Source organism: Nestor notabilis, unplaced genomic scaffold, assembly GCF_000696875.1.
Source record: "Nestor notabilis isolate BGI_N333 unplaced genomic scaffold, ASM69687v1 scaffold21889, whole genome shotgun sequence".
NCBI classification, from domain to species: Eukaryota; Metazoa; Chordata; class Aves; order Psittaciformes; family Psittacidae; genus Nestor; species Nestor notabilis.
The window spans coordinates 17,937-45,070 of NW_009944371.1; the positions used below are offsets into that span (position 1 = coordinate 17,937).

At 37.4% G+C, this 27,134-nt stretch overlaps 1 protein-coding gene across 1 annotated transcript in view; it reads left to right on the forward strand.

Moving 5' to 3' along the window:
* The window catches only part of LOC104411864 (protein MMS22-like), a 35,656-nt gene extending 16,461 nt beyond the window's left edge, over positions 1 to 19,195 (forward strand). Inside the window, exons 8-13 of the mRNA XM_010022399.1 lie at positions 568 to 681; positions 2,479 to 2,658; positions 9,601 to 9,663; positions 15,729 to 15,848; positions 16,249 to 16,472; positions 18,682 to 19,195. Of these exons, the coding sequence (XP_010020701.1) occupies positions 568 to 681; positions 2,479 to 2,658; positions 9,601 to 9,663; positions 15,729 to 15,848; positions 16,249 to 16,472; positions 18,682 to 19,195 (1,215 nt within the window). The remainder of the gene's footprint in view (positions 1 to 567; positions 682 to 2,478; positions 2,659 to 9,600; positions 9,664 to 15,728; positions 15,849 to 16,248; positions 16,473 to 18,681) is intronic.
* The last annotated feature ends 7,939 nt before the right edge of the window (positions 19,196 to 27,134 follow it).

Here is a 27,134-nt window from a genome sequence, read left to right on the forward strand (position 1 = left end):
ATGCTGTTTTCTGCATATTAAAAGAATGCCTTGCAGTAAATTTACCGAAAAGCAGATTCTGTGAAATGTTGTGGGAACATTAACATCCTCATGCCAACAAAAACATATTCTACTAGCATTACGCCTAGTCATTAAGGATTTTTCAGTTAAAAATAACAACAATAATAGCTATTAAATCATTTGAAATCTTTCTTATCTTCCGAGAACATCAAGAAAATCTAATCAATTATTTTCTCTTTTCCCTACTGTCAGACAATGAATCAGTATTTTTTGCAATTCCTTTTCATTTAGGTCTCAGAATTCCATTTTCATTCGATTAAATAATTTTTGAAAGTGGCTTAGAAGAATCTAAGAAATAGCACACCTGTAACTTATGTAGCATTAGGAAACAGTCTTTGTTGTATGAGATACTGTTTGGATGTTAATGAAATAATGCACCTTCCAGTATGTAATTGTAGCTATGTTATGTAACTGCAGAAAACCCCAACCAACCAAAATATTTGTACATAAAATGCAATTTAAAAAACAACACTTCTCTGAATAATTGTATTGCATGTTCTCTTTCAGGTGAGACCTTCTGAGGCTCTTATTAGTCACCATTATCCATGTACCTGCATTAAAGAATTATGGGTTCTACTTATTCAGCTGCTGGACCATAGAAATAAAGGGTCTCACACAGAGGTAGTGGATGAATACTGTTACATATGCATGCCATATGTAACATTATACATGTTACATATGTGGTACAGTTATCAAATGTTCCCAGATTGCCATGAATGCACAAGTTCACATATCTGATGATGGAACTGAACTTTGTGTTTGCTTTAGGAGGAGTGCTTGCTAACTATGATGCTTTAGGTTGCCATGTTAAATGTGCGTCAAGTCCTGATTCTAGGTTTGCAGTTATGATGTAGGGTACTGATAGTGTGCTCCTTGTAGTACGGAAAGTAAAGCAAAGGAACAGACTCTGAAAGCAGTATGGTAGAACAAAAGAAAAGAAACCATTTTTCCCCATTAAAAAAAAATATATTTTCAATTTCTATGTTATGTCATGCAATGATTCATCTCTAGGCATTAGAAACATGGGTACAGTCAGACCAATGATACATATAGGCCATGTTTCAGTCTTTGATACCCATACCTTAACTGCTTAGACAAGAACAACCTGGGATTTGTTTTTTGATCTTGTAGTTGCTGACTTCTGTTAATACCCTTTATACTTTTATTGAAAGAGCCAGTCACTACCTCTTCTCCTTCCTTTCACCAATATGACTTTGGATGAATTCCCCCCCTTCCCCCCCGATATCTCCTACTTTCTGCCTTTTGTAGGCTGAAAAGTCTTACTGTATTCAGTCATTCTTTGTACAAACACCATTCTCTACCTGTGGTCATCTTTGTCACCCTTCTCTGAACCTTTTTCCATACTACTACATCCTATCTCAAATGGCAGGCTACCAGGATTGCATGTAGTATTCCAAGTTAGGTGGCCATATGATTTTATACATTGTATAATGATGTTTTCTATTTTGTTCTTTTCTAATATTTTCTAGTATTTTGATTTTTCCTTCCTGACTGCTGGTTAGAGTTGGTCTGATGTTTCTCTGAATGAATATTAAAAAGTGTCAAAATCCTTTGAAACTTTTCTGAAATAATCTTTACAAAAACCAAACCTGCCTTCTGTGCAATAGGTACTGTTCACTTAGTATAGAATGAAGTACTTCACAGAGTGCTTGTACTGATAGCTGTTGGCTCATCAATGACAACAAATGTAAAAGGTGGACAGCACAAGTGAAACTTTGTTAGTGTTAGCACATTGAAGCATAAATTGAGATCAGGACCCAGCTAAGGTGGGTGAAATATAGGTGCAAAGAAGTCCTGAAGAATTTCTGTATAATTAGGGATGATAGGTGCAGGCTGTAAGAAGCAGTATGTGGTATAGACAGGGATCTGAGCCAAAGAGAATTAATCAGTTTGTCAGTGCTAGAAGGAGACTTGGAATGAAACAGGGAATTTGAACCTCAATTTGCTGTCTTTCAGACTGATTCTCTACTATCTGCTTCTGTATTTCTCTTGGTTAGGTTAGTCTGGCACTAAAAGTTTTTCAAATATCTGTTATGAAAAGTCTTCATTAATGAACTCTAATTTCTGTCATCTAAGTAGTGGTGCATCATTCCATCTGCACATCAGCATTCCAAAAGCTTGTAATTTTGTCTGTGAAGTATCACACCATCTTCATGTGACCAAAGCTTATCTTTTCATGTTGCTTTCTACTGGCATTTGAGAGAGGACATTCAAGAGTAGCTCCAGGTTTTCTCTAGGAATACTGAACACTGTTTTTCATTATTTTCTTTAAATGACTGTCATCTTGCTTGTTCTCTGTAAAAGCAAATTAATCGATAGGACAGTCCTGTAGACAAAATTATTACCATAGGTTTTGTTATTCAACACAGTTTAAATTTACTTTTGCATTTTCCACAGTGTTTCTGGAGCTTGGTGAACAAAACTCTAAAGAATATCTTTGAAAGGCCAAGTAGTTCTGAAAGGATGTCTGGTTTTGAAACAGTTCAGTGTAAAGACCCACTGAGTTTTAGCTGGTGGATTATTAGTCATCTGGCCTCACTCTACCAGTTTGACCGTAATGGAAACCTAGATGAAAAGGTAGGTATGCTTTTTTCCCTAAATACCTGAAAGTTGTTATAATTTATTTAGTTTTCTAACTTTGATTATGTTTGTTGATAGAAAAAAATTCATGTTGTAATACAGGAATTTTCACACGCCTTAAAAAAAGTCTTTTGAAGTTGGTGGTGTTAAGGTCTGCTTTGTACAAGTCAGTAAATATTCCAAGAGCCCCCGATATATTCATGTTATGTACCAGATATTCAGTATTAAGAAAACTTGAAATATCCCAGCTAGTTAGCAGCACATATACTTAATGGTGTAGCATATGTTTTAAAACTGCCTGCCTGCAGAATAAATGCTTAACTGGTTTTGTGTTGTTTTGGAACTGACCACATTAGATTATACCCCATGAAGTATAAACCTCAAACATCAACTGTGTAATTGTAATTGTTAATATTACTTTTTTTTTTTTTTTTCTTAAAACTGATAGCTCTGCTCTGGATAAACTCTGGTCCAATAGCATTCCCTTTGCATCACAGCAATGGCATGATGATGCGTATATATATTTGTGTATATAGGTTAATTTTCTGCGTTGGTACCAATAGACACTGTCTAGTAACTGTTGAATTCAAGCTTCAGTTTAGGAAGTTCTGGAAGTAAGTTGCAAGATACTTGGTTTTAGAAGATGGCCTTATATATTCCAACTAGATGGAGCAGGCTAGTCCTAGTCCCTGATTAATCTGTTCTTGTCTGTGAATCTGTAAGTGACTTGACGTCACCATGAATTCTCTTAAGGGGCCTAGATGAGACCTGCACATCACATTCCTATACCTATAAGATGTATGAGGGCCACGCTTGCTACTGATGCATTAAATTCCTTCATGGACCTAACTATAGTTTTCTGCAGTTCTGTGGTCCTGTAAACCTTTACCTTTCTTTCAGTCTCTTACTCTGAGATTTATTCTTCCTAGTTTTAAGTTTGATTCATTGGGAAGGAAATAGGCACTTAGTGAGGTAATTCATCCATTTTGAGAGATGTGAAAGCTGTCAACTTTTCTTAACTGACTATAGAGGGAGCTGACTAAAAGCCAGAGAGATAGCTGCAGACCCAGAAATGTACTGTTTTGGTTTGTTGGGATTTTTTTTCTCATAGTGGTTTTGGCACTAGGGAGAATTAGGTCATGCCATCTTCTGTCATCTGTCCTTCTGTGCTTTTATCTGTGGCCTCACTAGTGTTTGGGTTTTTTTGTTTGTTTGGGGTTTTGGGTTTTTGTTTTTGGGGGTTTGGGTTTCGGGGTGGTTTGGTTTTTTTTGTTTTTGTTTCTCCCTTCCCCCCCATTTCAGCTGGATTGCTTGTATTCCCTAGTTTGCCAGGCACCAGCTATATATTGCTGCTTCCATGAATTTGGCTTAATTGCAGTTTCTTGTAAGGTGTCTTTTGTTATTTGCAATTTAATATTTTTAATTTAAAGCCGGAAAGGTCATACCCTTTTTCTGTTAAGATCTTTACCATGCTGGGGAGGGACTCTTCGTTAGGGACTGTAGTGGTAGGACAAGGGGTAATGGCTTTAAACTTAAACAGGGGAAGTTTAGATTAGATATAAGGAAGAAAGTTCTTCACAGTGAGGGTGGTGAGGCACTGGAATAGGTTGCCCGAGGAAGTTGTGAATGCTCCAACCCTGGCGGTGTTCAAGGCCAGATTGGACAGAGCCTTGGGCGACATAGTTTAGTGTGTGGTGTCCCTGCTCATGGCATGGGGGTTGGAACTAGATGATCATAAGGTCCTTTCCAACCCTGACTATTCTATGATTCTGTGATTTCCTAAACTGACAGGACAACATTGGAACACTTTTGTAAACTGCAGATCTGTGAAAAGGTAAGAGTCTGATCACATCAGTTGATCAATTTGTTTTGATAACTTAAAATCCTCCCCGTCATCTTTGGATCTTTAAAAGAGAAAGAATGAAAAATGCTGAACAACTGTGAATACTTTTAATCATAGGTAAAATTAGACTTTATTAGACAGTTAAGGATTACTTTGACTTATTTTTATCTTGCAAATTCCCTGATTTGTCAAAAAACTAAAATAGACAGAAGGTGTAACTCAGTGCTTGAATACTAAGTTGTAAAACTCACGACCATTCTGGGTGACTAGAGGACTTGATGAGTGTGGGATACTTATGATTCTGCTGCTTGCGGGTTGACAGATCATTTAGGATCCCATGGCAGGCTGCTTATTACCATGTGATTCAGTGTTTTCTGGTAATACCATGGCAAAATGAAGCAACTTCTTACATATTCATATAGTGGAAAATTGCAGGCCACATCTGACTGTTACTCTGAAGGTTGTCCCAAGCCTCCTTTGCTTTTGCCCCATTACTATGGTAGTGAGAGAGGACCACAGTCCATAGTGTGTTTCAGAGGAACTTTAGAAAGATAGAATTACTGCACTCCCTGCTTATAGAGGAACTTAAATGGAAAGAAAGGTTATTCCCAGGTTGAATATAGAAACCAGAGTGAAGCAGATATTTATCCTGGGTTTCTTATATTTATGCCCTAATGGAAATGCAGTGATACTGTTTACTTTGATCATAGGAATTTTTTCCTGTCTCTCATACTGATACATGCTATGTATTTAGCCTCATGAGAGATTATTTTTTGCCCCAGGCACTATATTATTTAAATAAGCTAAACAGATGTAAAATGGAAAGAAAGAATTCCTATTGTTCTTATTTTAAAGTAGGAATCTTGAGAAACAGTGACAGGAAGTGTCTTGCCCAAGATTAAATAATAACTTTTCTTTAGAGCCCACCTGGGAAAAGATAATTTCCAAGTCTCAATTTGTAAATCATGAGACCATGCTGTGCATGCTCCTCTTGATGATTCCAGTAGTCTTTATGTTCAACATGTTAGCAGTGCTTTGCATGAGTCTGAGAGTGGTTGTGAATCTGTCCAGGGATCCCTGTTCTCTTCAGTGCCATGGGTGCTTACAAAAAATTCTATCAGTAATAACAGTGCCTTTTCACACACCACAAGAATATTATCTGTCACAGATAGTTGATCATAAGCATTTCTTTAGGTGTTCTCCCTCCCTCAAATTACAGCCTCAAACATTCTTTGAACATTTTAAGATAAAATAGTCTGTGATTATAAATTTGTGAAGTCAGTGGAATTACATCAGGGCTTAGCGTAGTCCTGTTTTGTTGGTTAAACATCTGATGTGATAGCTTCGTGACACATGCTTTCTTTTAATTAACTGTGATCAGAGGTGGGAGGGTGATGTGTCATAATGATGGTTATTCATGTGCTCTGTAGCAAAAATTGCCTCTAAGCCTATGTCATCTGTGGAAGATTTTCAATTTTTTAATGTGGTCTGCATGGCCTTGAGGTTATTATGAAAGCTTTTAAAATTCTAAATAGGTTTCAGACTTGCTCCTTTTTATTTCTTCCCCTTTAGCTCATATAACGTAATTTCAAATATGCAATGATTCATATATACTGAATATATATTTCATACGCATGAAACCATTTTTCTTAAAACTGGAAAATTTTGGCCAGGTTTCTTCGAGACTCTGTTCTAAGGGATGTACAGTACATGTCTCTTTCCATAACCCCTCACTCAGGTCTCACTTCACTCTTCTGAAAAGGAGGATTTGTACATTTGAAAACCAAATGGGACCTGATGAGAAAATTTGCTACCTCTGAACATTGCAGGGGTCAATTTCAATATACTGGGGGCTAGGAAAGTATAGGCAAAATTACCTGGGGCTAGGAATTCTTGCCTTGCATACAATGATGTGAAATGACTACATGGCAAGATATGCAAACATGGACTTCCAACTGAGAAGCCTAGTATGGCTCTTCCAGGTAGTCAGCTGTTAGTCCTTGAAAAAGTTCCTTCCTGGAAACCCAGAGGGTCTCAGCTCAAGTTTTTGATTTTAGCAGCACTTTTATGCACTGTAAGGTCTCTAGGTTTAGTTGGTTTCAGGACACACTGGAGGAGGAAGGAGGTTGTTAATAAACCAGCAGGTTTGGAGTAAGAGATGTAGATTCTATGTATTCTCTGACAAGAATGGATTGTACACCATTGCCATGCCATATTGACAGTGTAGCAGGGAATACTGTTAGGATGTAAATCTAGTGGGATTTGAATGACACAAGTCTGTTAAAATATCAAAGATGATTGAGGCTAATAAAAAAAAAAAAAAAAAGAGTGCAGCAGGTGCTTGGTGTCATTCTTTCCTGAGTTCAGGTTGAACTTGGGTGCACTCATGTAATTAATTCCTGCTGGTGCCAAGAGTTTGCCCTAGATTACTCCAGGATCTTGTAAAGTGATCTGCATACTGCACATGAGCTGGAACTTTGGCAATAAACATCTTTTGTATAAATCGTGTGTCCTTGGACTATGTGAATGCTAAAAAAAATGTTCTGAGCAAGCTGATCCAGACATTCAGAGGTCTCATAGCCCTTTAGCGTGATCTATTCATCTCTGATAAATCTGGCTTTTGAGCAGTTGATTAGATTTACTTACAGTCTGCAGTATGACCATGACAGCGTATAGGTGTGTCCTGGGTTTGGCTATAGCAGTCATTTTTTTCTCCTTCTTAGTAGCTGGTGCAGTGCTGTGGTTTTGACTTTTAGCCTGGGAGCAATGCTGATAACACCGATGTTTTTAGTTGTTGCTAAGTAATGTTTACTCCAATCAAGGACTTCCAGTCTCATGCTCTGTCAGTGACAAGGGGCACAAGCAGCCGGGAGGAAGCAGACAGGACACCTGACCCAAACTGGCCAAAGGGGTATTCCATACCACAGCATGTCATGCCCAGTATAGAAACTGGGGGGAGTTACCTGGAAGGCCCAGATCACTGCTCGGGTCGGGCTGGGTATCGGTTGGCGGGTGGTGAGCAATTGTATGTTCTTCCCTTGTTATTTCCCTTATCATTATTATTATTGGTGGTAGCAGTAGTGGTTTGTATTATACCTTAGTTACTGGACTGCTCTAATCTCAACCTGTGGGAGTTGCATTCTTTTGATTCTCCTCCCCATCCCTCCAGGAGCAGGTGGAGAAACCAGGTGGGGAGTGACCGAGCGGCTGTGTGGTTCTGAGTTACCTGCTGGGTTTAAACCACAGCAAGGTGTTCACATAACGTCAAGCTCTAAAATACAGTAGACAAAAATCTGATGGAAGTACTAGCTAGAATTGTCTGGGAATGCTGACTCTGGACTTCCTGGCTTTTACTCATTATTGAAGTGTAGCCTTTACTCCTTGGCTACTTCTTGATGCAGTGGCCTCTCCTGACAGGATGCTAGCTCTGGTTTCATAATACAAAGGCTTTGGCATCAGTCACGGCTTAAGAAGTCCTGTTTGCCACCCTAGGCATGATAAGCCCTCTACTGTTCTGGCACAATTATTTGTGTCCCTATTCTATGACGTAGGTCAGGCTCTCCTCCCTTTTTCATTCTTTCTCTGCTAAAGCTCTGGCTTGGTTCACTGATCTGGTTCACGCTGTGTCCCACAAACAGAAGTGCTAGAACAACTGAGAAGTGGCAGGCTACAGCTGTGAGGGCAGGAAGAGCAGCTGGCAGGATGAGGAGGAAACAGTGGAGACTCCTTAATTGATACAGCTCAAGTTCCCGAATCGTGAAATCACAGGTTTAGTGTAATTTTCTGTAGATTTGTCCATTCATTTTTGTTCCATGAATGGTCCACAGACTGCACTTGCTTCCATCAGCAATCTCTCAGAACTCTTGTTGTGCAAAAATGTAAAGCCACCAATAGTCAAATTATCTCACGTAAATGTTAGTGCATCTTTTTAAAGAGTTCATCTTTAAAATTCTCTTGGTATTCTCAAGTTTTGTGTGGAATTGTCACGAAGTCACAGCATTAAGTAGTGCAATCAATAGCAGAGGAGGATAGGGCATGATGGTGTTGCTGCTGGAAAGTAGTTATATTTCAATTACCAAAGCATAATATGCTCTTTTTGCAAACTCTATACATTTAGAGCATAGATATTTCAGAATAATTTATAAGGCTTAACAGTTGTGATAATGGAGGGAATGTGTATAAGGCAGGACAATGATGAAAGAACTGTATTCACACATTCAGTTATCTACACAAGCTACATGCATAGCTGGGTATAAAAGGTTTTGGGTTTGGGTTTTTTTCTTTTTTTTTTTTTTTTTTTTTTGGACCTCTTAGAATTGTAAGTATATTGGCTTGGTTGCCTTTTATATTTTTCCCTGGCAAATAGTCTTAGTTGCAAAATCTTCTACCCTTTTCTTTCCTACTTTGCCTAAATATATTTTTTTCCCTTCCTTTTTAATATACTTTGCCATGCAACTCTCTCTTACTTCAATAGGTTGGTCTAGTTGATTCAAATGGATAGATCTCTGTCTTCCCAAGGTGAAGAATATGAATTATGGGCCATATTTGACCTATCCTGTATTTTCTTTATAAGGCCATTACTATATGTCTAACTTCTTACTGAACTGGCTAAAAGAATTCTTAGTGTTTGGCCTAGGGAAATATGAGTTAGAAGTGGTTTTTTTCATTGAAAAGGGAAAAACAAGAAAAGGTGAGATTGTACCTCTTCCTCCTTCTTACCCCTTATATCTTCCTTTTTACAGAATGTTAAAGAAAGAAATTGTAAGACATACTGCTCATACAAATAAAAAATGCCTGAATGTTTTGCTTCTTTACTTGAAGTGAAGGTTGGGATTGCAAATGAGTCACTTAAAGCAGTTTAAATTGTGAACTCTTTATTTTTTTTTGCTCTTCATTTGGTTTTGAGGCCTAATTTTTAGAATAGATATCAATTACGTTCATAAAACAGAAAAGTTATTTTCAGTGACATCTGCAGTAAGTGGTCATGAAATGAAATATTTCTGGAAATCTCTCACCTCCCTATCTTCATGTTATTGTATAATGATTCCTGTGAGGAATACAAATGCTATTTCTTGCTGATAATCATTATTTTTCAGAAACAGAAGGAATCCAACTGGAAATTTGTGGAAGAACTCCTTAAAAAATCCACTGATGCTCAAGTAAGTGTGTAAAGGAAGAAATAATGAACAAGAAAGGTGTCAGGAATGCTTCCAGGAAAAGACAGTGCATGAAACAAAGTCTACCTGATAAGAATATTTTGGGAATTCTAGTGTTTTTATCAAGGTAAATTAGCGTCCTTGATGTAGCTGAACTATGGCAGCCTACAGTTCCCTCCTTGTTAGCAGTTACACTTGCTTTAAAGTGGTTGTGCTTGATGCTAAATTGTCAGATAAAGGAAGAAGATAATTATCCTGGAAGGGTAGGTATATGACTACTCAGACAAGATGTATTCAGAATAAGAACTGGATGCTTAGAAAATGTAAACCAGATACCGAATGTGAGGATATCAAGTTGAGGAGACATGATGAAGGAGATAGTCAGTTGCATTGAAAATTCAGCTATATCCTCATCACAGCAGGAAGGTGACTTGCCTTGCTGTGCAATTTGTCTTACAGGCTTGAATCAAACTCTTACTGATAAGGTTCTAGTTTCTGAGCACTCATTTCATACCTTATCATTTTTCTTTCTGCAGAACTGTTAATGCAGTGCTTCATGGCCCAGAGGTCAGAATTGACCTCCTTTTAAAATGCTTTTAAATATGCTGTTCATCATGCTTTTAAATATGTTACTTTGCAGCTCTGTACATTTGTTCTGAAGTTGCATGGTACAAATTGCAAATGTTGTATCAGCAACACCTATAAAAATAATTTCTTTAATTTTTGTATGCTTAAGAGGAGAATAAACATCTTTCTCAGATGAAATAAAAAAAATCTGCAAAGTTCTGTCATTGAAAGCAGAGGAGGAAACAGTTCTGTCTTTTTATTATTACTGCCTTGCTCATGCAATAGCAACAACTGTGCTTAAAGCTGGAGTATGGAACAATACTTGTTACAACTACAGTTTTTACAAAAAGATATTTTGTAGTCATTTCAATAGTTGAAACAGACTATCAAAAAGCTGAAAAATCGTGCTGTACATAAAGTCACATTTGTTTATGTAGCCTTTCAGCTTAAAAGGTTACCTCTTTGAATGATTTCACAGTATGCAACTGAATACACACTGTGCATATACATTAAAACTACAGTGATGACATCACTGGATGTTTACTATTTGAGAGAGAAACTGCAGAGATTTAGGTAAGAGGCATAAGCTACTAAGTAGCTTATTAGCCATCTTCCTGTGTTGCATCTTCTGTATGTCACCAACCTCAGAAACAGTAAGAAGACACTTGTAGTTAATGTTCTTCAAAATATTTGTCTTTTCTAGTGAATGTTTGTTGGTTTGGTTTTGTTTTTTTTTTGTGGGTAAAGATTACTCTGAAGTTGAGTATATGTAAAAGATACAGTGGTTGGATGCTTCTGTTAAACAAGTATTGAATTTTAGACAGTTTAGCAAGGCAGCTAGATGGCCAAGTTCAGAAGATTGAGTCAGTCAATCTTCAGATGAGTCAATCATGAGACAGTAATATGAGGCAAATACCTGTTTTAATTTCCAAAGACAGTTGCTGTTGGAGTTAAAACAAGCCCTCATTTGCTGAGGATATGTTTGCATCTCTTACCAGTTTTTTTTTAGAAGCCATCTATTTATTTTCCTTGCTTGTAGGAAATGCTCCTTGAAGAGCATTAGTCCCTATATGTACATGCACAAGTGCATGTAGATACTTCTGTTAAAAAATGCATTCTGTTTCCTGTCTCTGCACACCAGCTGTCTTAGCCATGTCTAGGAAGATTTTCTTTTACTGGTAGACAATGTCCATCTCCTCTGCTGATCTGTCAACTTCATGGGGCCACTCTTACCTTTTATCTTATCCTTTTGTACCTGTGAGTGAGTATGTTTGAGACCAGAAAATGTAGGAATGAGAAGCACAATGGGATATCAAGAAATCAATAATGAAATGGAAGATAGAGAAGCAGGAAAAAGCAAAAGGGATAATAGTGCTCTTTTGAATGAAAAACAGGAAGGTATTGATGATACTACCTACTAACACTTGGCTTGTTTGTTAGTAAAACCTACCTGAGCCATCCTTTTCAGCATATACTCTCTGTTATCTATACTATGCACAGTGATAACTGTGCAAAATAAGTTAGAAGAAATGATAGTGCCGAGTCACTCATTTGCGAGAGGTCAGGAACTGGTAGTTAAAGTATATATGGGAGCTTAAAACCTGGTCATGTTTAGTACATACTATGTCCATCATCCTTGTAAGGCACTTGTGCTTGTTGCTCCGTATTTTTGAAAGCTTGTACACTATCCATGTTCAGGAAAATAAGAATATGGAAAGGATAGGGAGGAAATGGGGATGAAATCAAGTATGCATAGTTTTATGTGTTTAAAAGCATCTGAAAAAGGTGCAGATCATACATTTGTAATATAAATTGGTAATCTCCTACCAATAACTGTTAGTTTCTCTCCATGTAAGCTTCAGTCTCCATGCTGTGAAAGATGTTAGGCATTGTTGCAGACCTGGGTTTTGAGGGTAAGGCAGCATTGTAACAATGAAAAGAATGATAATGCTGAATCAGCAGAAGCTGGAGTTAGCTTTAACGTTCTTAGGTCAACTAAGTACTGGGATGACTAACGAGTGTTAAATCTGCAGCATTTTGGTAGTTTCAGTAAAGCTGTTTAGTGATCCTTACCAGTTTGAGCCACCTTCATCCAGTATATGCCTAAATCTGTGGGCAATAAAGACTTCCTGAGGAAGGTGTCCCATGTCCAGGTGAAGGTGACAGAGGGGTGCTGCAGTTCCCTGTCTTCAGGTAGGAACTTTATAAGGTTATAGTCAGCCTGGTTCTGAGCAAGGATAAGATGTGAAGATGCTGTTCAGGTTAGGGGACTAATGGGGATGTGAAGCAAAAATATTCTATTTGTGAGCTGTAAATAAAGATGGGAACAATAATGGATACCTGGGCAAATGCAGAGTACTGCTTCCTTGGATACAAACAGTTGATAGAGTAGTGAGTTTCTCAGACAGACACTGCTCTCTCTTTTTATAATTCTTGATGGATAGAGTTGAAGACAATTGCTTGTTTGAAAGATCTCCCATCTGTATCACTAAAAAAGGGCATTTCTGGGGAAACTAGTTACATGAGGTATTCCCTACCTCTGTTGTAATTCGGATTTCTGTTTCTGGGCTAATGACAAATGTATGCCTGGTTTACAATGCTATTTGTACTACAAAATGAAAATTATACTAGGAATATTAACAGCTGTATTTGTATACAAGGCAACATCAAACTGACTAAATTCATGGGTTGTCAGTGTAAGAATTCATGTTTACAAAGTTGTTTTGTGAGAATCAAAAGCTTTTTTGTTTGTAAGAACTAATAGCAGTCTGTCTTATTAGCCTTCTCTCATTTTAGAAAATAAATGCTTTGTGTTGTTTCATTTCTGCCTCAATTTTGTTATACCTTCACTATATTTTTTTTCTTTAATTCTACTCTAAAAGAGATACAGAAGTATTTGTTGGAGTTCTAGGAAACCAATTTTGTTACTACAGTAGGAGGTCATAAGAGAAAAATGTTGTGTTTAGATAGTACTATCATTTTGATGGTATCTGGTGTTCCTCCCCTCTGCGATAAATTAAAAGCTGACTACCTCAAGAGTTCTGATAGTATATCCAGCAGTGCAAGAGACCATTTTAAGCAAAAGAGCAATGAGAGAATCTATTAATCCCAGGGATATTTGAAGTCTGGAGAACTCTTTCATACTAAATTTGAGATAAAGCCTTCAGTACTATCTCTGTTTTGGAAACTTCTGAAACTATTGTTGGTTAGATAAACAATTGAAGCTGCTCACAATACCATGTTTATTGTTGAATGAATTAAACTGAAGCAGTCATTGTTGAATTAGATCCTAAACATAACCCTATGCACAAATTACAGCTTTAAGACTAAGCATTCCTTTCTAAAGGGTGTATGTTTTGGTTTGTTTTTTTTGTTTTCTGGGTTTGGTGGTTTTTTTTACATCTTTCATAACTAGGTAGCTCTCTAGAGAAATAGACATGTTCAGCTGCAATTTTTTGTTTTATGTCATAACTCTTATTCATTAAAAAATAGCTGTTGAAAATGGCTGCAGTTTTGACTTTTGGGTTTTTTTGTATAATGTTATTTTGGGAAGACTACCAATGATTTAATAGTTACAGTTATGTTGAAGATCACCTTTCTTTTGTAGGCATTTTTATTATATTTGCACTCTTATTCTGTATGTCTTTTTAAAAGTCTCTCTTGAAGAGTTTCTTTTCTATTTCACTGGGTTTTGTATGTAAATGTAATGCCTTGAATATATGATTTTTCTACAACAACTGAAAATGCCATTTCAGTTTTCAAGTTGTAGAAATATACCACTTTAGAAGCTATATACCACTTTAGAAGCTATATGCCCTACATTAATTGTTCATGAGAAGAGAAGGCAGGCATGTTTAGAAGTTATTGTAGATGATTGGTGTAATTGTTTACAGAGTTCTGATAAAGTGTAGCAAATAATGTTTTCCAAGTGAATGTATAGCCAGGTAGAGATAAGTTAATAACTCCTTTGTGTAGCATGTGTAGCACCGAAAAAAAGAAAAAAAACCATCTCAAAGCTGTAAAAAGTAGCATTTTGGGTAAGAGCCAAGTCCTGCTTTTCCAGTGACAGGTACTTAATGATAGACTATTTAAAACAACAGCAACAAACAAACAACCCCCGAACAAACAAACAAGAAGACCCAACAGAACCCAATGATACCTAATGGTACCTTTTCCCATCACCTTGCATCCGTGATTTTTTTTTTATTATTATTACTATTTTTTGATTTAACTTCAGCATTTTCTGAGCTGGGTGAGCTTGGAACATAATTCAGGACCCAGCACTGTACTGAAGGGGAAAACTTTCCAATATTTATCTGAGGCATGGTTTCCTTCATTCCTCTTCCTGGGGCTATGAGTTTGAGTCATAAAACTCATCCTGTATATTTATTTTTTTTTTAATTAATCCTTTTATTCCTCTAGCTTATTTTATGCTGTTAAAAATTCCAGGCCTATGTAGTGTTTAGATGTATTTGAAAGCTAGAAGTAGGTCACAGGTTTCTCTTGTCATGGAGCAAGGTTGCTACTATCCTGGAGATTTTAGACTTACATGTGTAAAAGTCTTAAGACAACTACACACAAGCTGGTCCACTAAACCACTTTTATAGCCAGTGGAGACAATAAAGCCCTTCCAGAGCTTATCATCCCATATTTATCCCAACGTCTAAAACAGGCTAATTAAACATGTAATTTCAGGCTACGGCTGGAGCTTCTAATATCCTAGCTCCCATGCAAGTCCACATTTACTGACGTCAGAAGCTGTATGAGATGAATCCCACTCTCAGTATCCCACAATTACAACCTGAACACCTTCACTGTGTTCAAATTGTTTGAAATTTCCTGTTTTCTTTCCTATGAGCCTTCTTCCTTTTGTGTGCAAACCTCCCTCCTCCCCCTCCCCCCCCCCGCCCCCAAGTGTTTCAGAGACTTACATGCCCTTGATTTAGAGTTGTCTGGGTTGTTAGCAGTATAGCCATGTTGCAGGGGGTTGAGAAGAGACATGATTCAGAAAGAACAGATCCTCCTGTTTGGAACATTTACTGTAAAGAGAAACATGAGCTCTCAGACAGTTGCACTTTTCTCTCTGTATCAATGCCAAATGAGCTTTCTTTTGGACTTGCATGACAGAAGGGCGTGTTAGCTGACTCATCATTCAGTATAGCTAATGCCCCCATATACTGTTTTTCAAGATTCTGTACCATGCAGTCATGTTTCAAGTTACACTCACACTATTGAGTTGGCTGTTGTCTTAATGTGGCTACAACCCTGTGGATGCCTGAAGTGTTGTGTGGTGACCTATTATACTGGCGGGATTGCAGGATGCAATTGTCAGCTTTTATCTTCTAGTTCATTGCTTGTATTAGCAGATGCATTTACTCAACGTTATAGAATTAAAAATTTTTATATTAAGAAATTATTCTTAATAGTCTGGTAGTATTGGGTTTATGTGTAGACAAGGTGATGCCCCCCACCTACATTAAACTTCTTATTCCCTTTTCAAGACTGGTGTGTTAGAGGAACACTTACGAATGCATCTTCAGTGCTGTTTAATTTTGTGTAGCTTCTGGGACTTGAACCTCTCTATTGTCACCATACTCTGGGATTATTACAGCAAGAACCTGGTAAGTAGATGAATATATAAAAATGCGTAGAACTGCATGTAGACAGTCCTCAATCTCTAGCAATTCTGATATTCCTCTAGCCAAGCTTGATTGCTGTACTTTTGTTAAACTGACTAGTCAATAGAAGTATCCCTAGATTTGCTATATTTATTTAAGACATCATGTTTAAGTATACGTTACGGTCCATTACATTATGTCATAATAGAATTAATTACCGTATATTTTTGACTCTAATTTTTCATCAGGACTACTGATTTTAAGATCTTGTAAAGGCATTTTGCACATAGTTACAATGCATTTTTATTTTTTTGAGTTGTGTGAAGGACTGCATCTTTTTTTCCTTTGGAATATTAGCATTTATTATTGCTTATAATCTTTCCTGTTTTATTTATTCTTTTAGAACAGTTGCTTTACTGTTCCTTGGCTTGGTCTGAAGGGTCTGGCAAGTATTAGTAAAACTTCTTTGTTAATGCTCGAGTTGGCGAAAAGCTGGTGTTGTGAACAGCAGGTCCCCACCCTGTACAAGTCCAGCAACAGTTACTTCATTTTTCTCTGCATTTTGGCACAGATGACGAAGGAAGCAGAGAACAGTGGAGTGCATCCTTGGAAACAAATTAAAGGACGGTATGGCCCCTATTTAGTTTGTCTTGTGTTGTAAGAGGTCTGGTCAGTCAGACTGCATGGCCCTTGCAGCCACACACCAAAGCAAGTGGGAGTACTGTGCTCAGGAGAAAGTAAAGGGAATAAGGGAGAGATCCAAGATGATTCATAATCTGAAGAAAGCAGTTGTTCCCTGAAGCTTCTGGTGCCAGCTGAGGCTGTAACAGGGTCCAAGAGCTGGGTCCAAGAATCACCTTGGCATCCATAGCCTGTGATAATTTACTTTGTCCTGCAGGCCAGAAATTTGGTGCACTGGCAACCTATGCAGTGGTACAGCCCTATTGCCAGACAGGTAATGTAATTAAAGCACAGAAATTCTGTTTGAGCTGCATGTAAGCCATGTGTTGTCCAAGAATATGCAGACTGGTTCTTGCTAGGCCTGCAGTTTCCTGTGTCATGGTTTCCAAAATTTCTCATGAAACTCTTTTTGTGACGGTTTTGGTTTTTTACTTAATTTTGAAACGTACTAATTAAAAGGTATACTCAGTCATAATATAAAAAAAAAAAAAAAAACCAAAAAAACCATAAAATATATATGGCCTAAATCAAAATCCTGATGTTATTTAGACTTACTGAATGCTTAAAACTTTTATCATAATAATGAGATTGTACTGATAATTAAAAGTGCGCTTTATTTTTGTTTTTCCATTGGATATAGAAGACCTAGAAATGGTTTTGTTTGGGGGGGTTTTGTTTTGATTTTTAAAAATATTCTGTTAAGCATTAATGAAATCAATCAAAATTTTATTAAGTATTTTTTGTATGCAAGTAACAAATATAGAAAAGATGCACATGTGAATGCATATTTGCTTACAAAGTTATTTGGTATGTTTCTTCCGAGAAAGAAGGTTTATCTTAGCTACCATAAAGGGAAAATATATCTAATATTTATGTACACTTCACAAGTTGCTACAGTCAGTAAAGTTTGGGTTTAAAAATTGTTACAACTACATACAAAGAAACATGTTGTTGGATGTAATTAGTAATTTTAATTACCCTGTTCTGTTTTTACTGAAAGCAAATTATACTTACGTTTTTGTGCTATTATAGCTTGTTACTTTCCCTAATTTAAGAGGGGGAATAATAATAGACAACACACACTGTTTCGGTCTGCTCAACCAGTATTTATCATCTCTACCTTGAATAAATCAATTACACAAGTAGCAAAATTTAACAGCCTACAGCTATGATTTTGGAATGAACTCTGTTTTCAGCAGCTAACCAAGCATTAATTGATGCATGAAGAATGTAATGCCTGTCAGTAATAATTTAGTATTAAACAAGATTAATTGGATTTGCTGTAATTTTTGGTGGCTAGATTTGATAACCTCAGCACCACTTCCAACTATTTTTCCAGGTAACAGAATAGGAAAACAGCATTTATGGATGTTTACCTACTGTATGTGGAACTTACTTTGAATTAAAGGTGAAGGATATACCCAAGGTTTTAAAGACAGAAATCAAAAAGTTAAGCAAGCCATTTTCATCTTAATCCTCTTTGCAGGAATGGTGACATTTATTTAAAAGTCTGTATCTGAGCAAAAGTCATAGAAAAGAGATCTGTGTAAAAGCTTTCTGCTTCTTGTCAACCACTTTAAAGTTGCAAAGTAGCAGTGCTTCTCGCTGTCAACTATGCATGACTTGAGCACTGTCATATGAGCAATACAGCTTAAAGATTCTTAACAACTTCCTGCTGGAGAGTGGATTCTCTCCCAAGCACCTCAGTTTCCCTGTTTTCTTCCAAACTTGTAGTACACACTCCATACAGTGGAAGTGCAGTATGGGTCAGTAAAAGAAATAAGGGAGTTTTTTAGGGAAGAAGTTGAGGTACAGGAATTGTTTGCAGTTGCAAGGTGATACCACTTGGCAGCTTCATTTCTTAGCAGCCCTAATGGGCTAAATTTCATTGATGTGAAGGCGTGGTGTGGAGGATACCCATCACAGACAAGGTAGAGAGAATCTGCTTGTAACTTTGTTCGGAATTTTGTACTTTTTATAAGGGAGAAGGGTTAGGCTGTACCTGGAGTTGAAAACTTAGTGGTTATTGAAGAGGATAACTGTAAACTAAAAGAATGGAAATAAAATTTTAGTCTATCAAGCAGATGGAAAATTGCATACTTTAAGAAGAAATGTTTTCCTTCCTGGTTTTTGTTGGTTTGTTTTTTTAATGTAGAATTTATTCCAAGTTCCATCGGAGAAGAATGCAGGAGCTGACAGAAGTGGGGCTGCAGAACTTTTTTAACCTGTTCCTCATGCTGGCAATTGTTGTGGAGACAGAAGATATAGTGAGTCGAGTGTTGGATCTTTTGGATTTCCTAACTCCATCCTCCCTCACCGTGTCTCAAAGAGCTCTTATCTGGAGAGGTCATTTTGCTTTCATTTTGATTTATGTTGAGAAGAACATGGACATTAGTGTTCTAGCTGAGAAACTCTCAAATGCTTTCCGTGAGAAGGCAAAGGAGTTCTTAGTAACCAAAAATGACTACATACAGAAACAAAATCTCTGGACTGTACTTTCTACCTATGTTGATGGTGTCCAAGAAGTGTTTGAGACCAGCTGCTACTTGAGCCTTTCTGAGGAAAAGTTGCTAAATGATGGCTTTACTATGCTGCTGCCTGCTTGTCGAGGAGCTGAACTGAGTATGGTCCTAAATTTTCTTCAGGTTGTTCTAGCCAGACTTCGGTAAGTTATTTAGTTAAATTGTGGATATAGACTGGTGTGTTGATTTTTGTCTTTAGCTTAAACTGTAGTTCATATTAACTTTTTACTGAAATAGAGTAAAAGGAAAGCGAAATCTCTGAAGGGCTATGAATGATATGCTAAATTTCCAAATCCACCAGTACCTCACTGTATGTAGAATCTTAAAAATGTTTCCTTACTAGAACGCTAGGCTTGACATCCCTGATATTTTGTTATGAATTAGTGGCTTTCTAGAAAATCATCCTGTTGCTATTATTTCAGACAATACCATCTTTCTTTCGGCACAAGAAATTTCAAAATTATTACCTGTATTAAATTACTTAAATTAGATGGGTTTGGTGTGGGTTGTTTTGTTTAGTTTTTTTTATTATTATTATTCTTATTCACTGAATTTATTCTATTTTTCAGTCTTTTTTTCACCAAGGTTGCAATCAAATACAACAGCTGTGGAAATTTAAATACTTGTCTGGGGTTTGATAGGAAATAAGGAAATCATATTTTACCACTTTCAAGCAGTTTTGCTTTGATGTACTTGTTCAGTTTTCAACATCCACAGTGCCCTTCAATAAGCATATTTTTGTCTACTGATGCCTTTGAGAAGTAGTCCTCCAGTTTGAAGCCCAAACTGCTTTTTTTTTTTTTTAAAAAAAAAAAAGAAGGTATTACGAGGCAGCTATTGATCTTCCATTACTTCAAATGTGCTAGACTGAAATATGTGGAAAGAGCTGTGAAAGAGTGCATAATAGGAATAGTGAGGCCTGTATGCAAGATCTCTCTTTAACTAGGTTCTTTGTTATTGTCTAGTAGTTTGACTGCAGCTGTCAATAACTTATAGACCCCAAGACAACTGTTTTTCTGGCAGTCTTTTGAAAAAAGATGAAGGATGAAACTAAGTTTAGTTGATTTGTTATTTAGTATTTCAGTTCAACTGTGTGTATTTACCGGAATAAATTGGAGACTTCAAAAATACTTTGACATTTTCTCCATTAGCTAACACACAGCATTTGTTGTGTTGTTTTTAAAGATGAATTGGGGAAAAATTTGAGACTGGTGATAAAGTTCCCTATTTCATAACTTGACAGTATTTTGAAACTTTACAGAGCTGGGGGGGTTAAATGGTCCTCTTGTAACATAGGAAGGAGGGCATAGAAGTTCATTGCAGACTTCTCAGGTCATCACATACAAGGAAGGTACAGGACAGTATTTGTACCTTTTCTTACAAAAAGCAGGTCTGTTGAAATATTTGAATTACCAACACACTCAAATTCTAATTGGTATGAGAGAGATTATTGGAGTCTTGTATTTAACAGGCTTTATTTCAGCTTCTGATTTATACATTTGATTACTGTTGCCTGCCTATTTATCCCATCTACAGAGAAGCTTAATTCCTTAGTGTTTATAAAATGCTTTGATCTTCAGGTTGCATGAAACAGGAAAATGTTACTGGTTCTCTGTTCCACTTTGACGAACTCACTGAAAATAAGCCTCTGTTGCCATACAAGTAGAACTGAAACCACTTTCTTGGTTGAGAAGATTTGGATGACTTTGTGCCAACCAGATGTTGAACTATTATTGGTTTACCCAGACTGATTAGGCCTGGTCTGTCTGGAAACTTGGAAAAGGATGAAATGGTTCAATGCCACTCTCTTGTGTTTTGAAAATCCAGGCAGCTATAAGATAGTAGGCCTCTCATAAATGTAATTTTTCTGTACACTGCACTCTTTCTAATTTTATAACTGTGTGACAGGGAATTTACAGGTAGGAAGGAAGTCAGATCACTGATTAAAGACAGAAGCGTCTCCCTCTAGGCTGTTAGGAAATAATAACTGCATGTGCCACTTTCTGCTAACCCCAGATGATGGCTCACAGGAGCATTCTTTATTGCTGATTAAGTAGCATTATGAAAATACTGACTTGGTTACGTTAACTAAATGCCTCAGTATTTAAAGCTTAAAATGTCAGATAGTTTTAGCAGTCCCCTGTAACATATCTTGTTGGATTGCTAAAATCGCATTCCAGGTTTCCCAGTTGCTTTTATTTGAGGATACAGTAAAAATGGCAATCTTTCATTTGCAGACCGAGGTGTAGCCAAAAGCTCTTCTTTAATTATAGCTATTCATGCTGCTATGGTTAAGGGTCTGTCAGCATTTCCATTATCAACCTTTATTTTCAAGGGTTTGTAACATAGCAGTGGAAACTTGCTCTGGGCTAAAACTTGGCATACAAGGTTTTGAAAGGGCACTTGTTTTCTTCCTGTCTTTTTTCTTAAAAGGCATCTGAAAAGAAGCCCCCACCTTCACCATTTTTACACTACTGTGTTTTAAAATAACCCTTTCCAGGGTTTTCTTGTATTTTTCTTGTCTGCTAGAAAACTACTGGTAGCTTTTGATTGTTCTATTTACCTATGCTTAGACTGTTTTAAATAAGCTTTTTAACCAAATTTTTTTTTTTTTAAATCATTATGACATTTTGGTGTCATATTTTTAAATAGAACTATGACTTGGCAGGAGGACTTATTTTTATTAGATTTTGATATGTGGCAAGTTTTGGAAACAAGATGCTACTTGCTGGCACTTCCAAGTATTTGATCCTCATAGTGAGATCCAGTATGAAGTGTAAAATTGTATTTTAATACAGTCTCCTGTTTGAAAATGTATAAAATAAACGGTAAACAATAAAGAAACTCCCCACACAAAAAATGCAGGGCACTTCTTTCCTATGTTTACTTGGAGCATTCAGCTTTACTTGGAGCATCAGTTTTTCCTTTCTTTATTTCTGGTTTAAGCAGTGTTTAGAATGCTGGGGTTTTTGGTTTTTTGGTTTTTTTTTTTTTGTTTCTTTGGTTTTGTTTGGTTTTTTTGTTTGTTTTTCTTTTTTTGTTTGTTTGGGGGTTTTTTTTCCGCCTTCTTCTTTAATGAAAGGTAAATGCAGGATGCTTGCCCATATGTGCTTTCATTTGTTCCAGATCTCTGGCACTAGTCATCTGAATGCCTTATGATAACCTCAGTTAATAAAAATACAGGCATTTAATGGGTTTGACAGAACTCACTGTAAAAATGGACACAGACTCAAAGAAATCTGTTGAGTGCCTGGAAACAGCAGGTTCTAGCATTGCAATATGTTATTCTTTAAAGAAGTGCTTGAAACATGTTCAAATGTCTTTTATTGTAATCTGGTATCGCTCTGACACGAGCTTTCTCTTATTGATGTCATCCTGGCATTTGGGTTTTGTAGTATTAGCACTTAGTTACAGGATTATAAAATGCTAGTACTTGCCCAGGTGCAAAATCATTGCTGTGCTCCAAATATTTTTGCCTAGTTTCAGGGAGACTTGCCACAGATTCCCATAAGAGGAATGAGAAATACCACAGACATAACAACATAATAAATGGTAATAATATTTTGAAAACAATTCTGGCATATTTGTGCCCATTTGTACTGTTCTGCCAGTGTTGAAGGACATGGAAAGTTATTGAAAATTTCAGTAAAATTCATAAGCTCTATGGGATTCGGATCTTCAAAGTTGAATAGGTAAAACCAACATGTGTGTTGATTGTGTGTCCTCTGCTCTGAGAGTATGACTATACAAAGGAATTAAATGAGATAATAGTGTTAACTGGAGCTGTGTACCTAATACTTTACCTTTAGAAAGCTCCTGTATATGTCTAGCATAGGTTCAGGTTTGCAAAAATACTCACTTCTACTTCTCACTGTTTTCTTGAATTGGTAGGTGGCCATGTGAAAGCCATGTGAATAATTGATTAAAATAATTTTCATATTGGTGTTTCAGATGTAATAAGAGAGCATCTGCCTTAGAAGGAAGGCAAGAGATCTGGTGACAGGAATGGAAGGAATGCATATGAGGAACAGCTAAGGGCTTTGGGCTTGTCTAGTTTGGAGAAAAGGAGGCTGAGGGCTATCCTCATTGCTCTCTACAGCTTCCTGAGGAGGGGAGTTGGAGACGGAGGTCATGAGCTCTTCTCCATGGTATGCAGTGACAGGATGTGTGGGGATGGTTCAGAGCTGTGTCTGGGAAGATTTAAACTAGGCATTAGGAAGCATTTTTTTACCAAGGGAGTGGTCAAACACTGGAACAGGATTCCTAGAGAGGTGGTTGATGCCCTAAACCTGTTGGTGTTTAAGAGGCATTTGGACATTGCCTTTAACAGCGTGCTCTAACTTGGTCAGCCCTGAATTGGTCAGGCAGATGGGCTCAATGGTTGTTGTAAATCCCTTCCAATTGAAAAATTCTGTTCTATTCTAGAATCACTATAAGAGCAAACTGAAGCAACAAAAGCTGTCAGAGGACTTTCTGATTGTTGAGCCCAAACAAAGCCAGTCTTGGTAGATGCCCAAAGCTAAAGAAACTCAAGTCTAGTATTCGTACATCAATCATGAAGATACACAGCTCTGTCCCCTGTGCTACAGAGTGAAACACTTTTCTGTGTTTCATCCATTGTACCAAAAATTAATCCACATAAGCTTTCTGTAGCCTACCTGACAGCAGTACAAGGCTTACTGTTGTGAAAGAGTAAATCCACCAAAAAAGGGAGTAAAATCATATCCAGGTGTACTGAGAACCTGCTGCTTGGGACCCTGCAGTTGTTTAGAGAAATATGTGCTCCCTGAAGGACATAAAGCACAGATTTGTTTTCTGATGGAAGTGTCACACATTTGAAACTATTTTCCCCAAATTAACTTTCCTCTTAGTTTTCCTTCTTTTATTCTTCACATGAGGTGTGAGAATGGCTTTTCACATGGAATATATTTTTTTTTTGTTGTGGATGTTAAACAAAAATACTTTTCCCAATAAAAACATAATGTACAAGTAGCCTTCTAATCTCTTAATTTTGATTGTTTCTTCGTTACCTTACAAGATATATATTTCTTCTCTCTTTAGGATATCTCTTGTCAGATTTAAGGCTTATTTAAAATGAACAGAAAGCTGAAGCAATTTTCTTTATTCCATTTCAGTCTCCTAAGGCCTATTTCCCCCTGGTGAGCTCATAGCAACAGGGGGGTTTAAGGGAATTCAGCTTTCTGCAAATTAATGTCTCACATCATGAAAATTCAGGACCTTTTTTTTTTTTTTCCCCTATATCTTGAAAAAGTAATACAGTGAGTGCGAGTATTATTTCTTGCCAGCGGGTGGAAGATGAATGATTTTGTCACAGTTTTACTGCTTGATGAGCAGTGTCCTGAGGGTCAGGCTTAAGTCTGTGTCACTATGCTGCTCATTACTCTTGAGCTAAATAAGGGCTGATTGGATCTAAATTGCCTAGCACATGGGCCGCAGATGAGCTCAGTGAGTAGGGGATGACCTGCTATTCAGGCTGGGAGTAACCCCGGTGTGCAAATGCTGCATTAGAACACCGTGGGAGAATGAGAGGCTACCGACCGCTGCCAGCAAAAGAAATCGAAATGTAAAAACTCTTTGATGCTGCAGTGTTAGAATTTGAAATGTAGGAAGTGACAGGTTGATGGTACTTATCAGCTTTGGCTGGATTAGAGAACAGTGTCATCTTGCTTATATAATGACACAAGAATGAAGCTAGCTCCCAACTACTTTGCGGTGCAGAGCTGCTGCTGTCAGAGTCAATGCTGCCTCCTACTGACAGTCTGTGCAGAAGGATGTAGGCAGTGGATGGATAGCTGGCTCAGGACAACGTTCTCAGGCTCTCTAGCATACCAAAGTGCACTGTGTGCCTCTGCCTGTCTGTTGCCATATGTTTCTGGTCTATTCTCTTAGCAGAGAATCGCTAAGATGGATAAAAGAATAAGTGCATATTCTGGGACAAGAGTAAGTCATTGTCATCTTTAAGAATGGTTAGATGAGTCATCTATATACATATATGTCTGCTTTGCACAAAATATTTCCCTTTGTACTCTTCTCTCCATTGCTAGCCCCTATGAAAGGAGGTCATCTCTGAAGAGTAGAATTAATTTGTGCCTGTGTGTTTTAAAGAAAGTTGACCTTTAAAGAGGAGGAAGAAATCTGACTGAACTCAAAGGAGAATCCTTAACGCTAACTGAACACGTGAATATACTTGTCTTAATGGAGGAGAATGAAAAGCAAGGAAAGCACCTGCCAGGTGCTGAGTATAACAGCAGTAGTAGTTCGTGCAGTTCTGAAAGACTCAGTTCAATGGTTCAGCGGACCAAGCTTTTGGGTTTTGTTCCCCCCACCTCCATCACTGGTGCTTTGGAATCTGGATAATAGCTACTATGAGGATAAATAACCACTTGCTTACTTTTTTCCAAATTTATTTTTTAGATTCTGTTACTGACAACTGTAATTTACCGGTGCCATCTTCTCTTACTACTAACTTGTGGGACTACCTCATTAGAAGTAGTTTGGTGCTTTCATGAAAGCAGTGGCTAAATGAAGGGATGAATCTAAATACGTTCTGTGTTTTCAGTTGACTGTTTTCAGTTTGTTTGATTCTTCTTCCCCTGGGATGCTTTTGCTCATAATGAAATTTCTTCTGGGACGTAAACCAACTTCCAGGTTGCTTGTTCTGGGTATTGTAACAAAAAATGAAGAGAAAACAGCAGCCTTACAAGTACAAACAGTTTTTGTGTAAAATGGTGTGATTTCTCTCTCTGTGGGAATGAGAGACAAAATTTTCATAAAGGATGTAATTAGTGTGAGGCTTCTTGTATAACCTTTGTGTTACCAGCGTTCAGTGGTTACACTGAAAGTAAGGAACTGTTTAGCACAACTAGTTATAGGAGATGAAACAGTTATGGAGTTTGAGTTTGTGAGCGGGCAAAAACTAAAGAGTGTTTCTCTGTGTTCAAGTGGAAAACAGAACCAGAATTTGAATTACTTTGATACTTTGAAAAACAAAACAAAGATATCGTCAGCAAGAAAAAATGTGTACTGAAATAGCTACTTTTTTTATTTCTCCCTTTCTGTTTTGGAGAAAGAAGTTGAACCTGTTTCATGCTTCTGTATCCAACTAGTTCTCGGAATTTCTGGGGTGGGAGCATGAAGGTGACTAGTACTGCGTGTGCAGCACAGTGGCTCTGCTGGAGAGGGTGCTGGGTTTTCAGTGATTTTGTATTTGAGTCTTGAAATCTCTCTAGAAAACTACTTTGGAAATGCTTTTTAAGACATTATCTAAGGAAAGCTAGTTGATACAAGGCACATAGCTGAGTGTTGTAGTGTTTTATTCGGCTTGGAGCAAGTCCAAGTGTCATTAATTGCCAGTGTCTAAATGCTTCAGCTTTCTTTCTAGTGGCACTAAACCAGGGACAGTGAAAATGTGCCTAATATGAAATGACCCTAAAATAGTAGGCCCCGTATCCTCCCTAAAAACAAAATGGGAAGAGTAGAGCATACTCTGAAATGTGTACATTGTGCATCATCTTGTGTTCTTATGGGGGTCCCTTCTTGATATTACTGGGAGGAGCAAGTAGATAAAGGTAAACACAGTTTGTGGTTTACTTTGTTCTCTGATAAGCTGAAGGTATCACCTATTCTCTCTTTCTCACTAGAAGTCCCTGTTTATCTCTAATCAGGGTTAATTAAAGCCTTAGGGCAATGCTGAGACCCTGCCAAAGGCCAGAAGGTACAGGCATAATCAAGGCAGCAGTCCCTCACTGTAGGGAACAGAGAGGTAACCATGGGCTTGTTGCAGGCTCTGATAATACAGCTGTGCTAATTCTTCCTAAAAATGCGGGAGTGAACTTTTTTCTGGGTTTTGGGTTTTTTTTTTGTGGGTTTTTGTTTGGATTTTTTTTTTTTGTTTACAAATAGTTCTGTTCATTTATTCATTTCTGGCTGTTATCAAAAAGTGGTATGAAGTTTCTGGTTTAATGTGTGTGCTTGCAAATCCATGTTAAGAAACAGAAACCTTCTGGTTCTCTATATGGTAATGCAGGGACTACACAGGCAGCCACGGCAGCCATTATGCACGCAG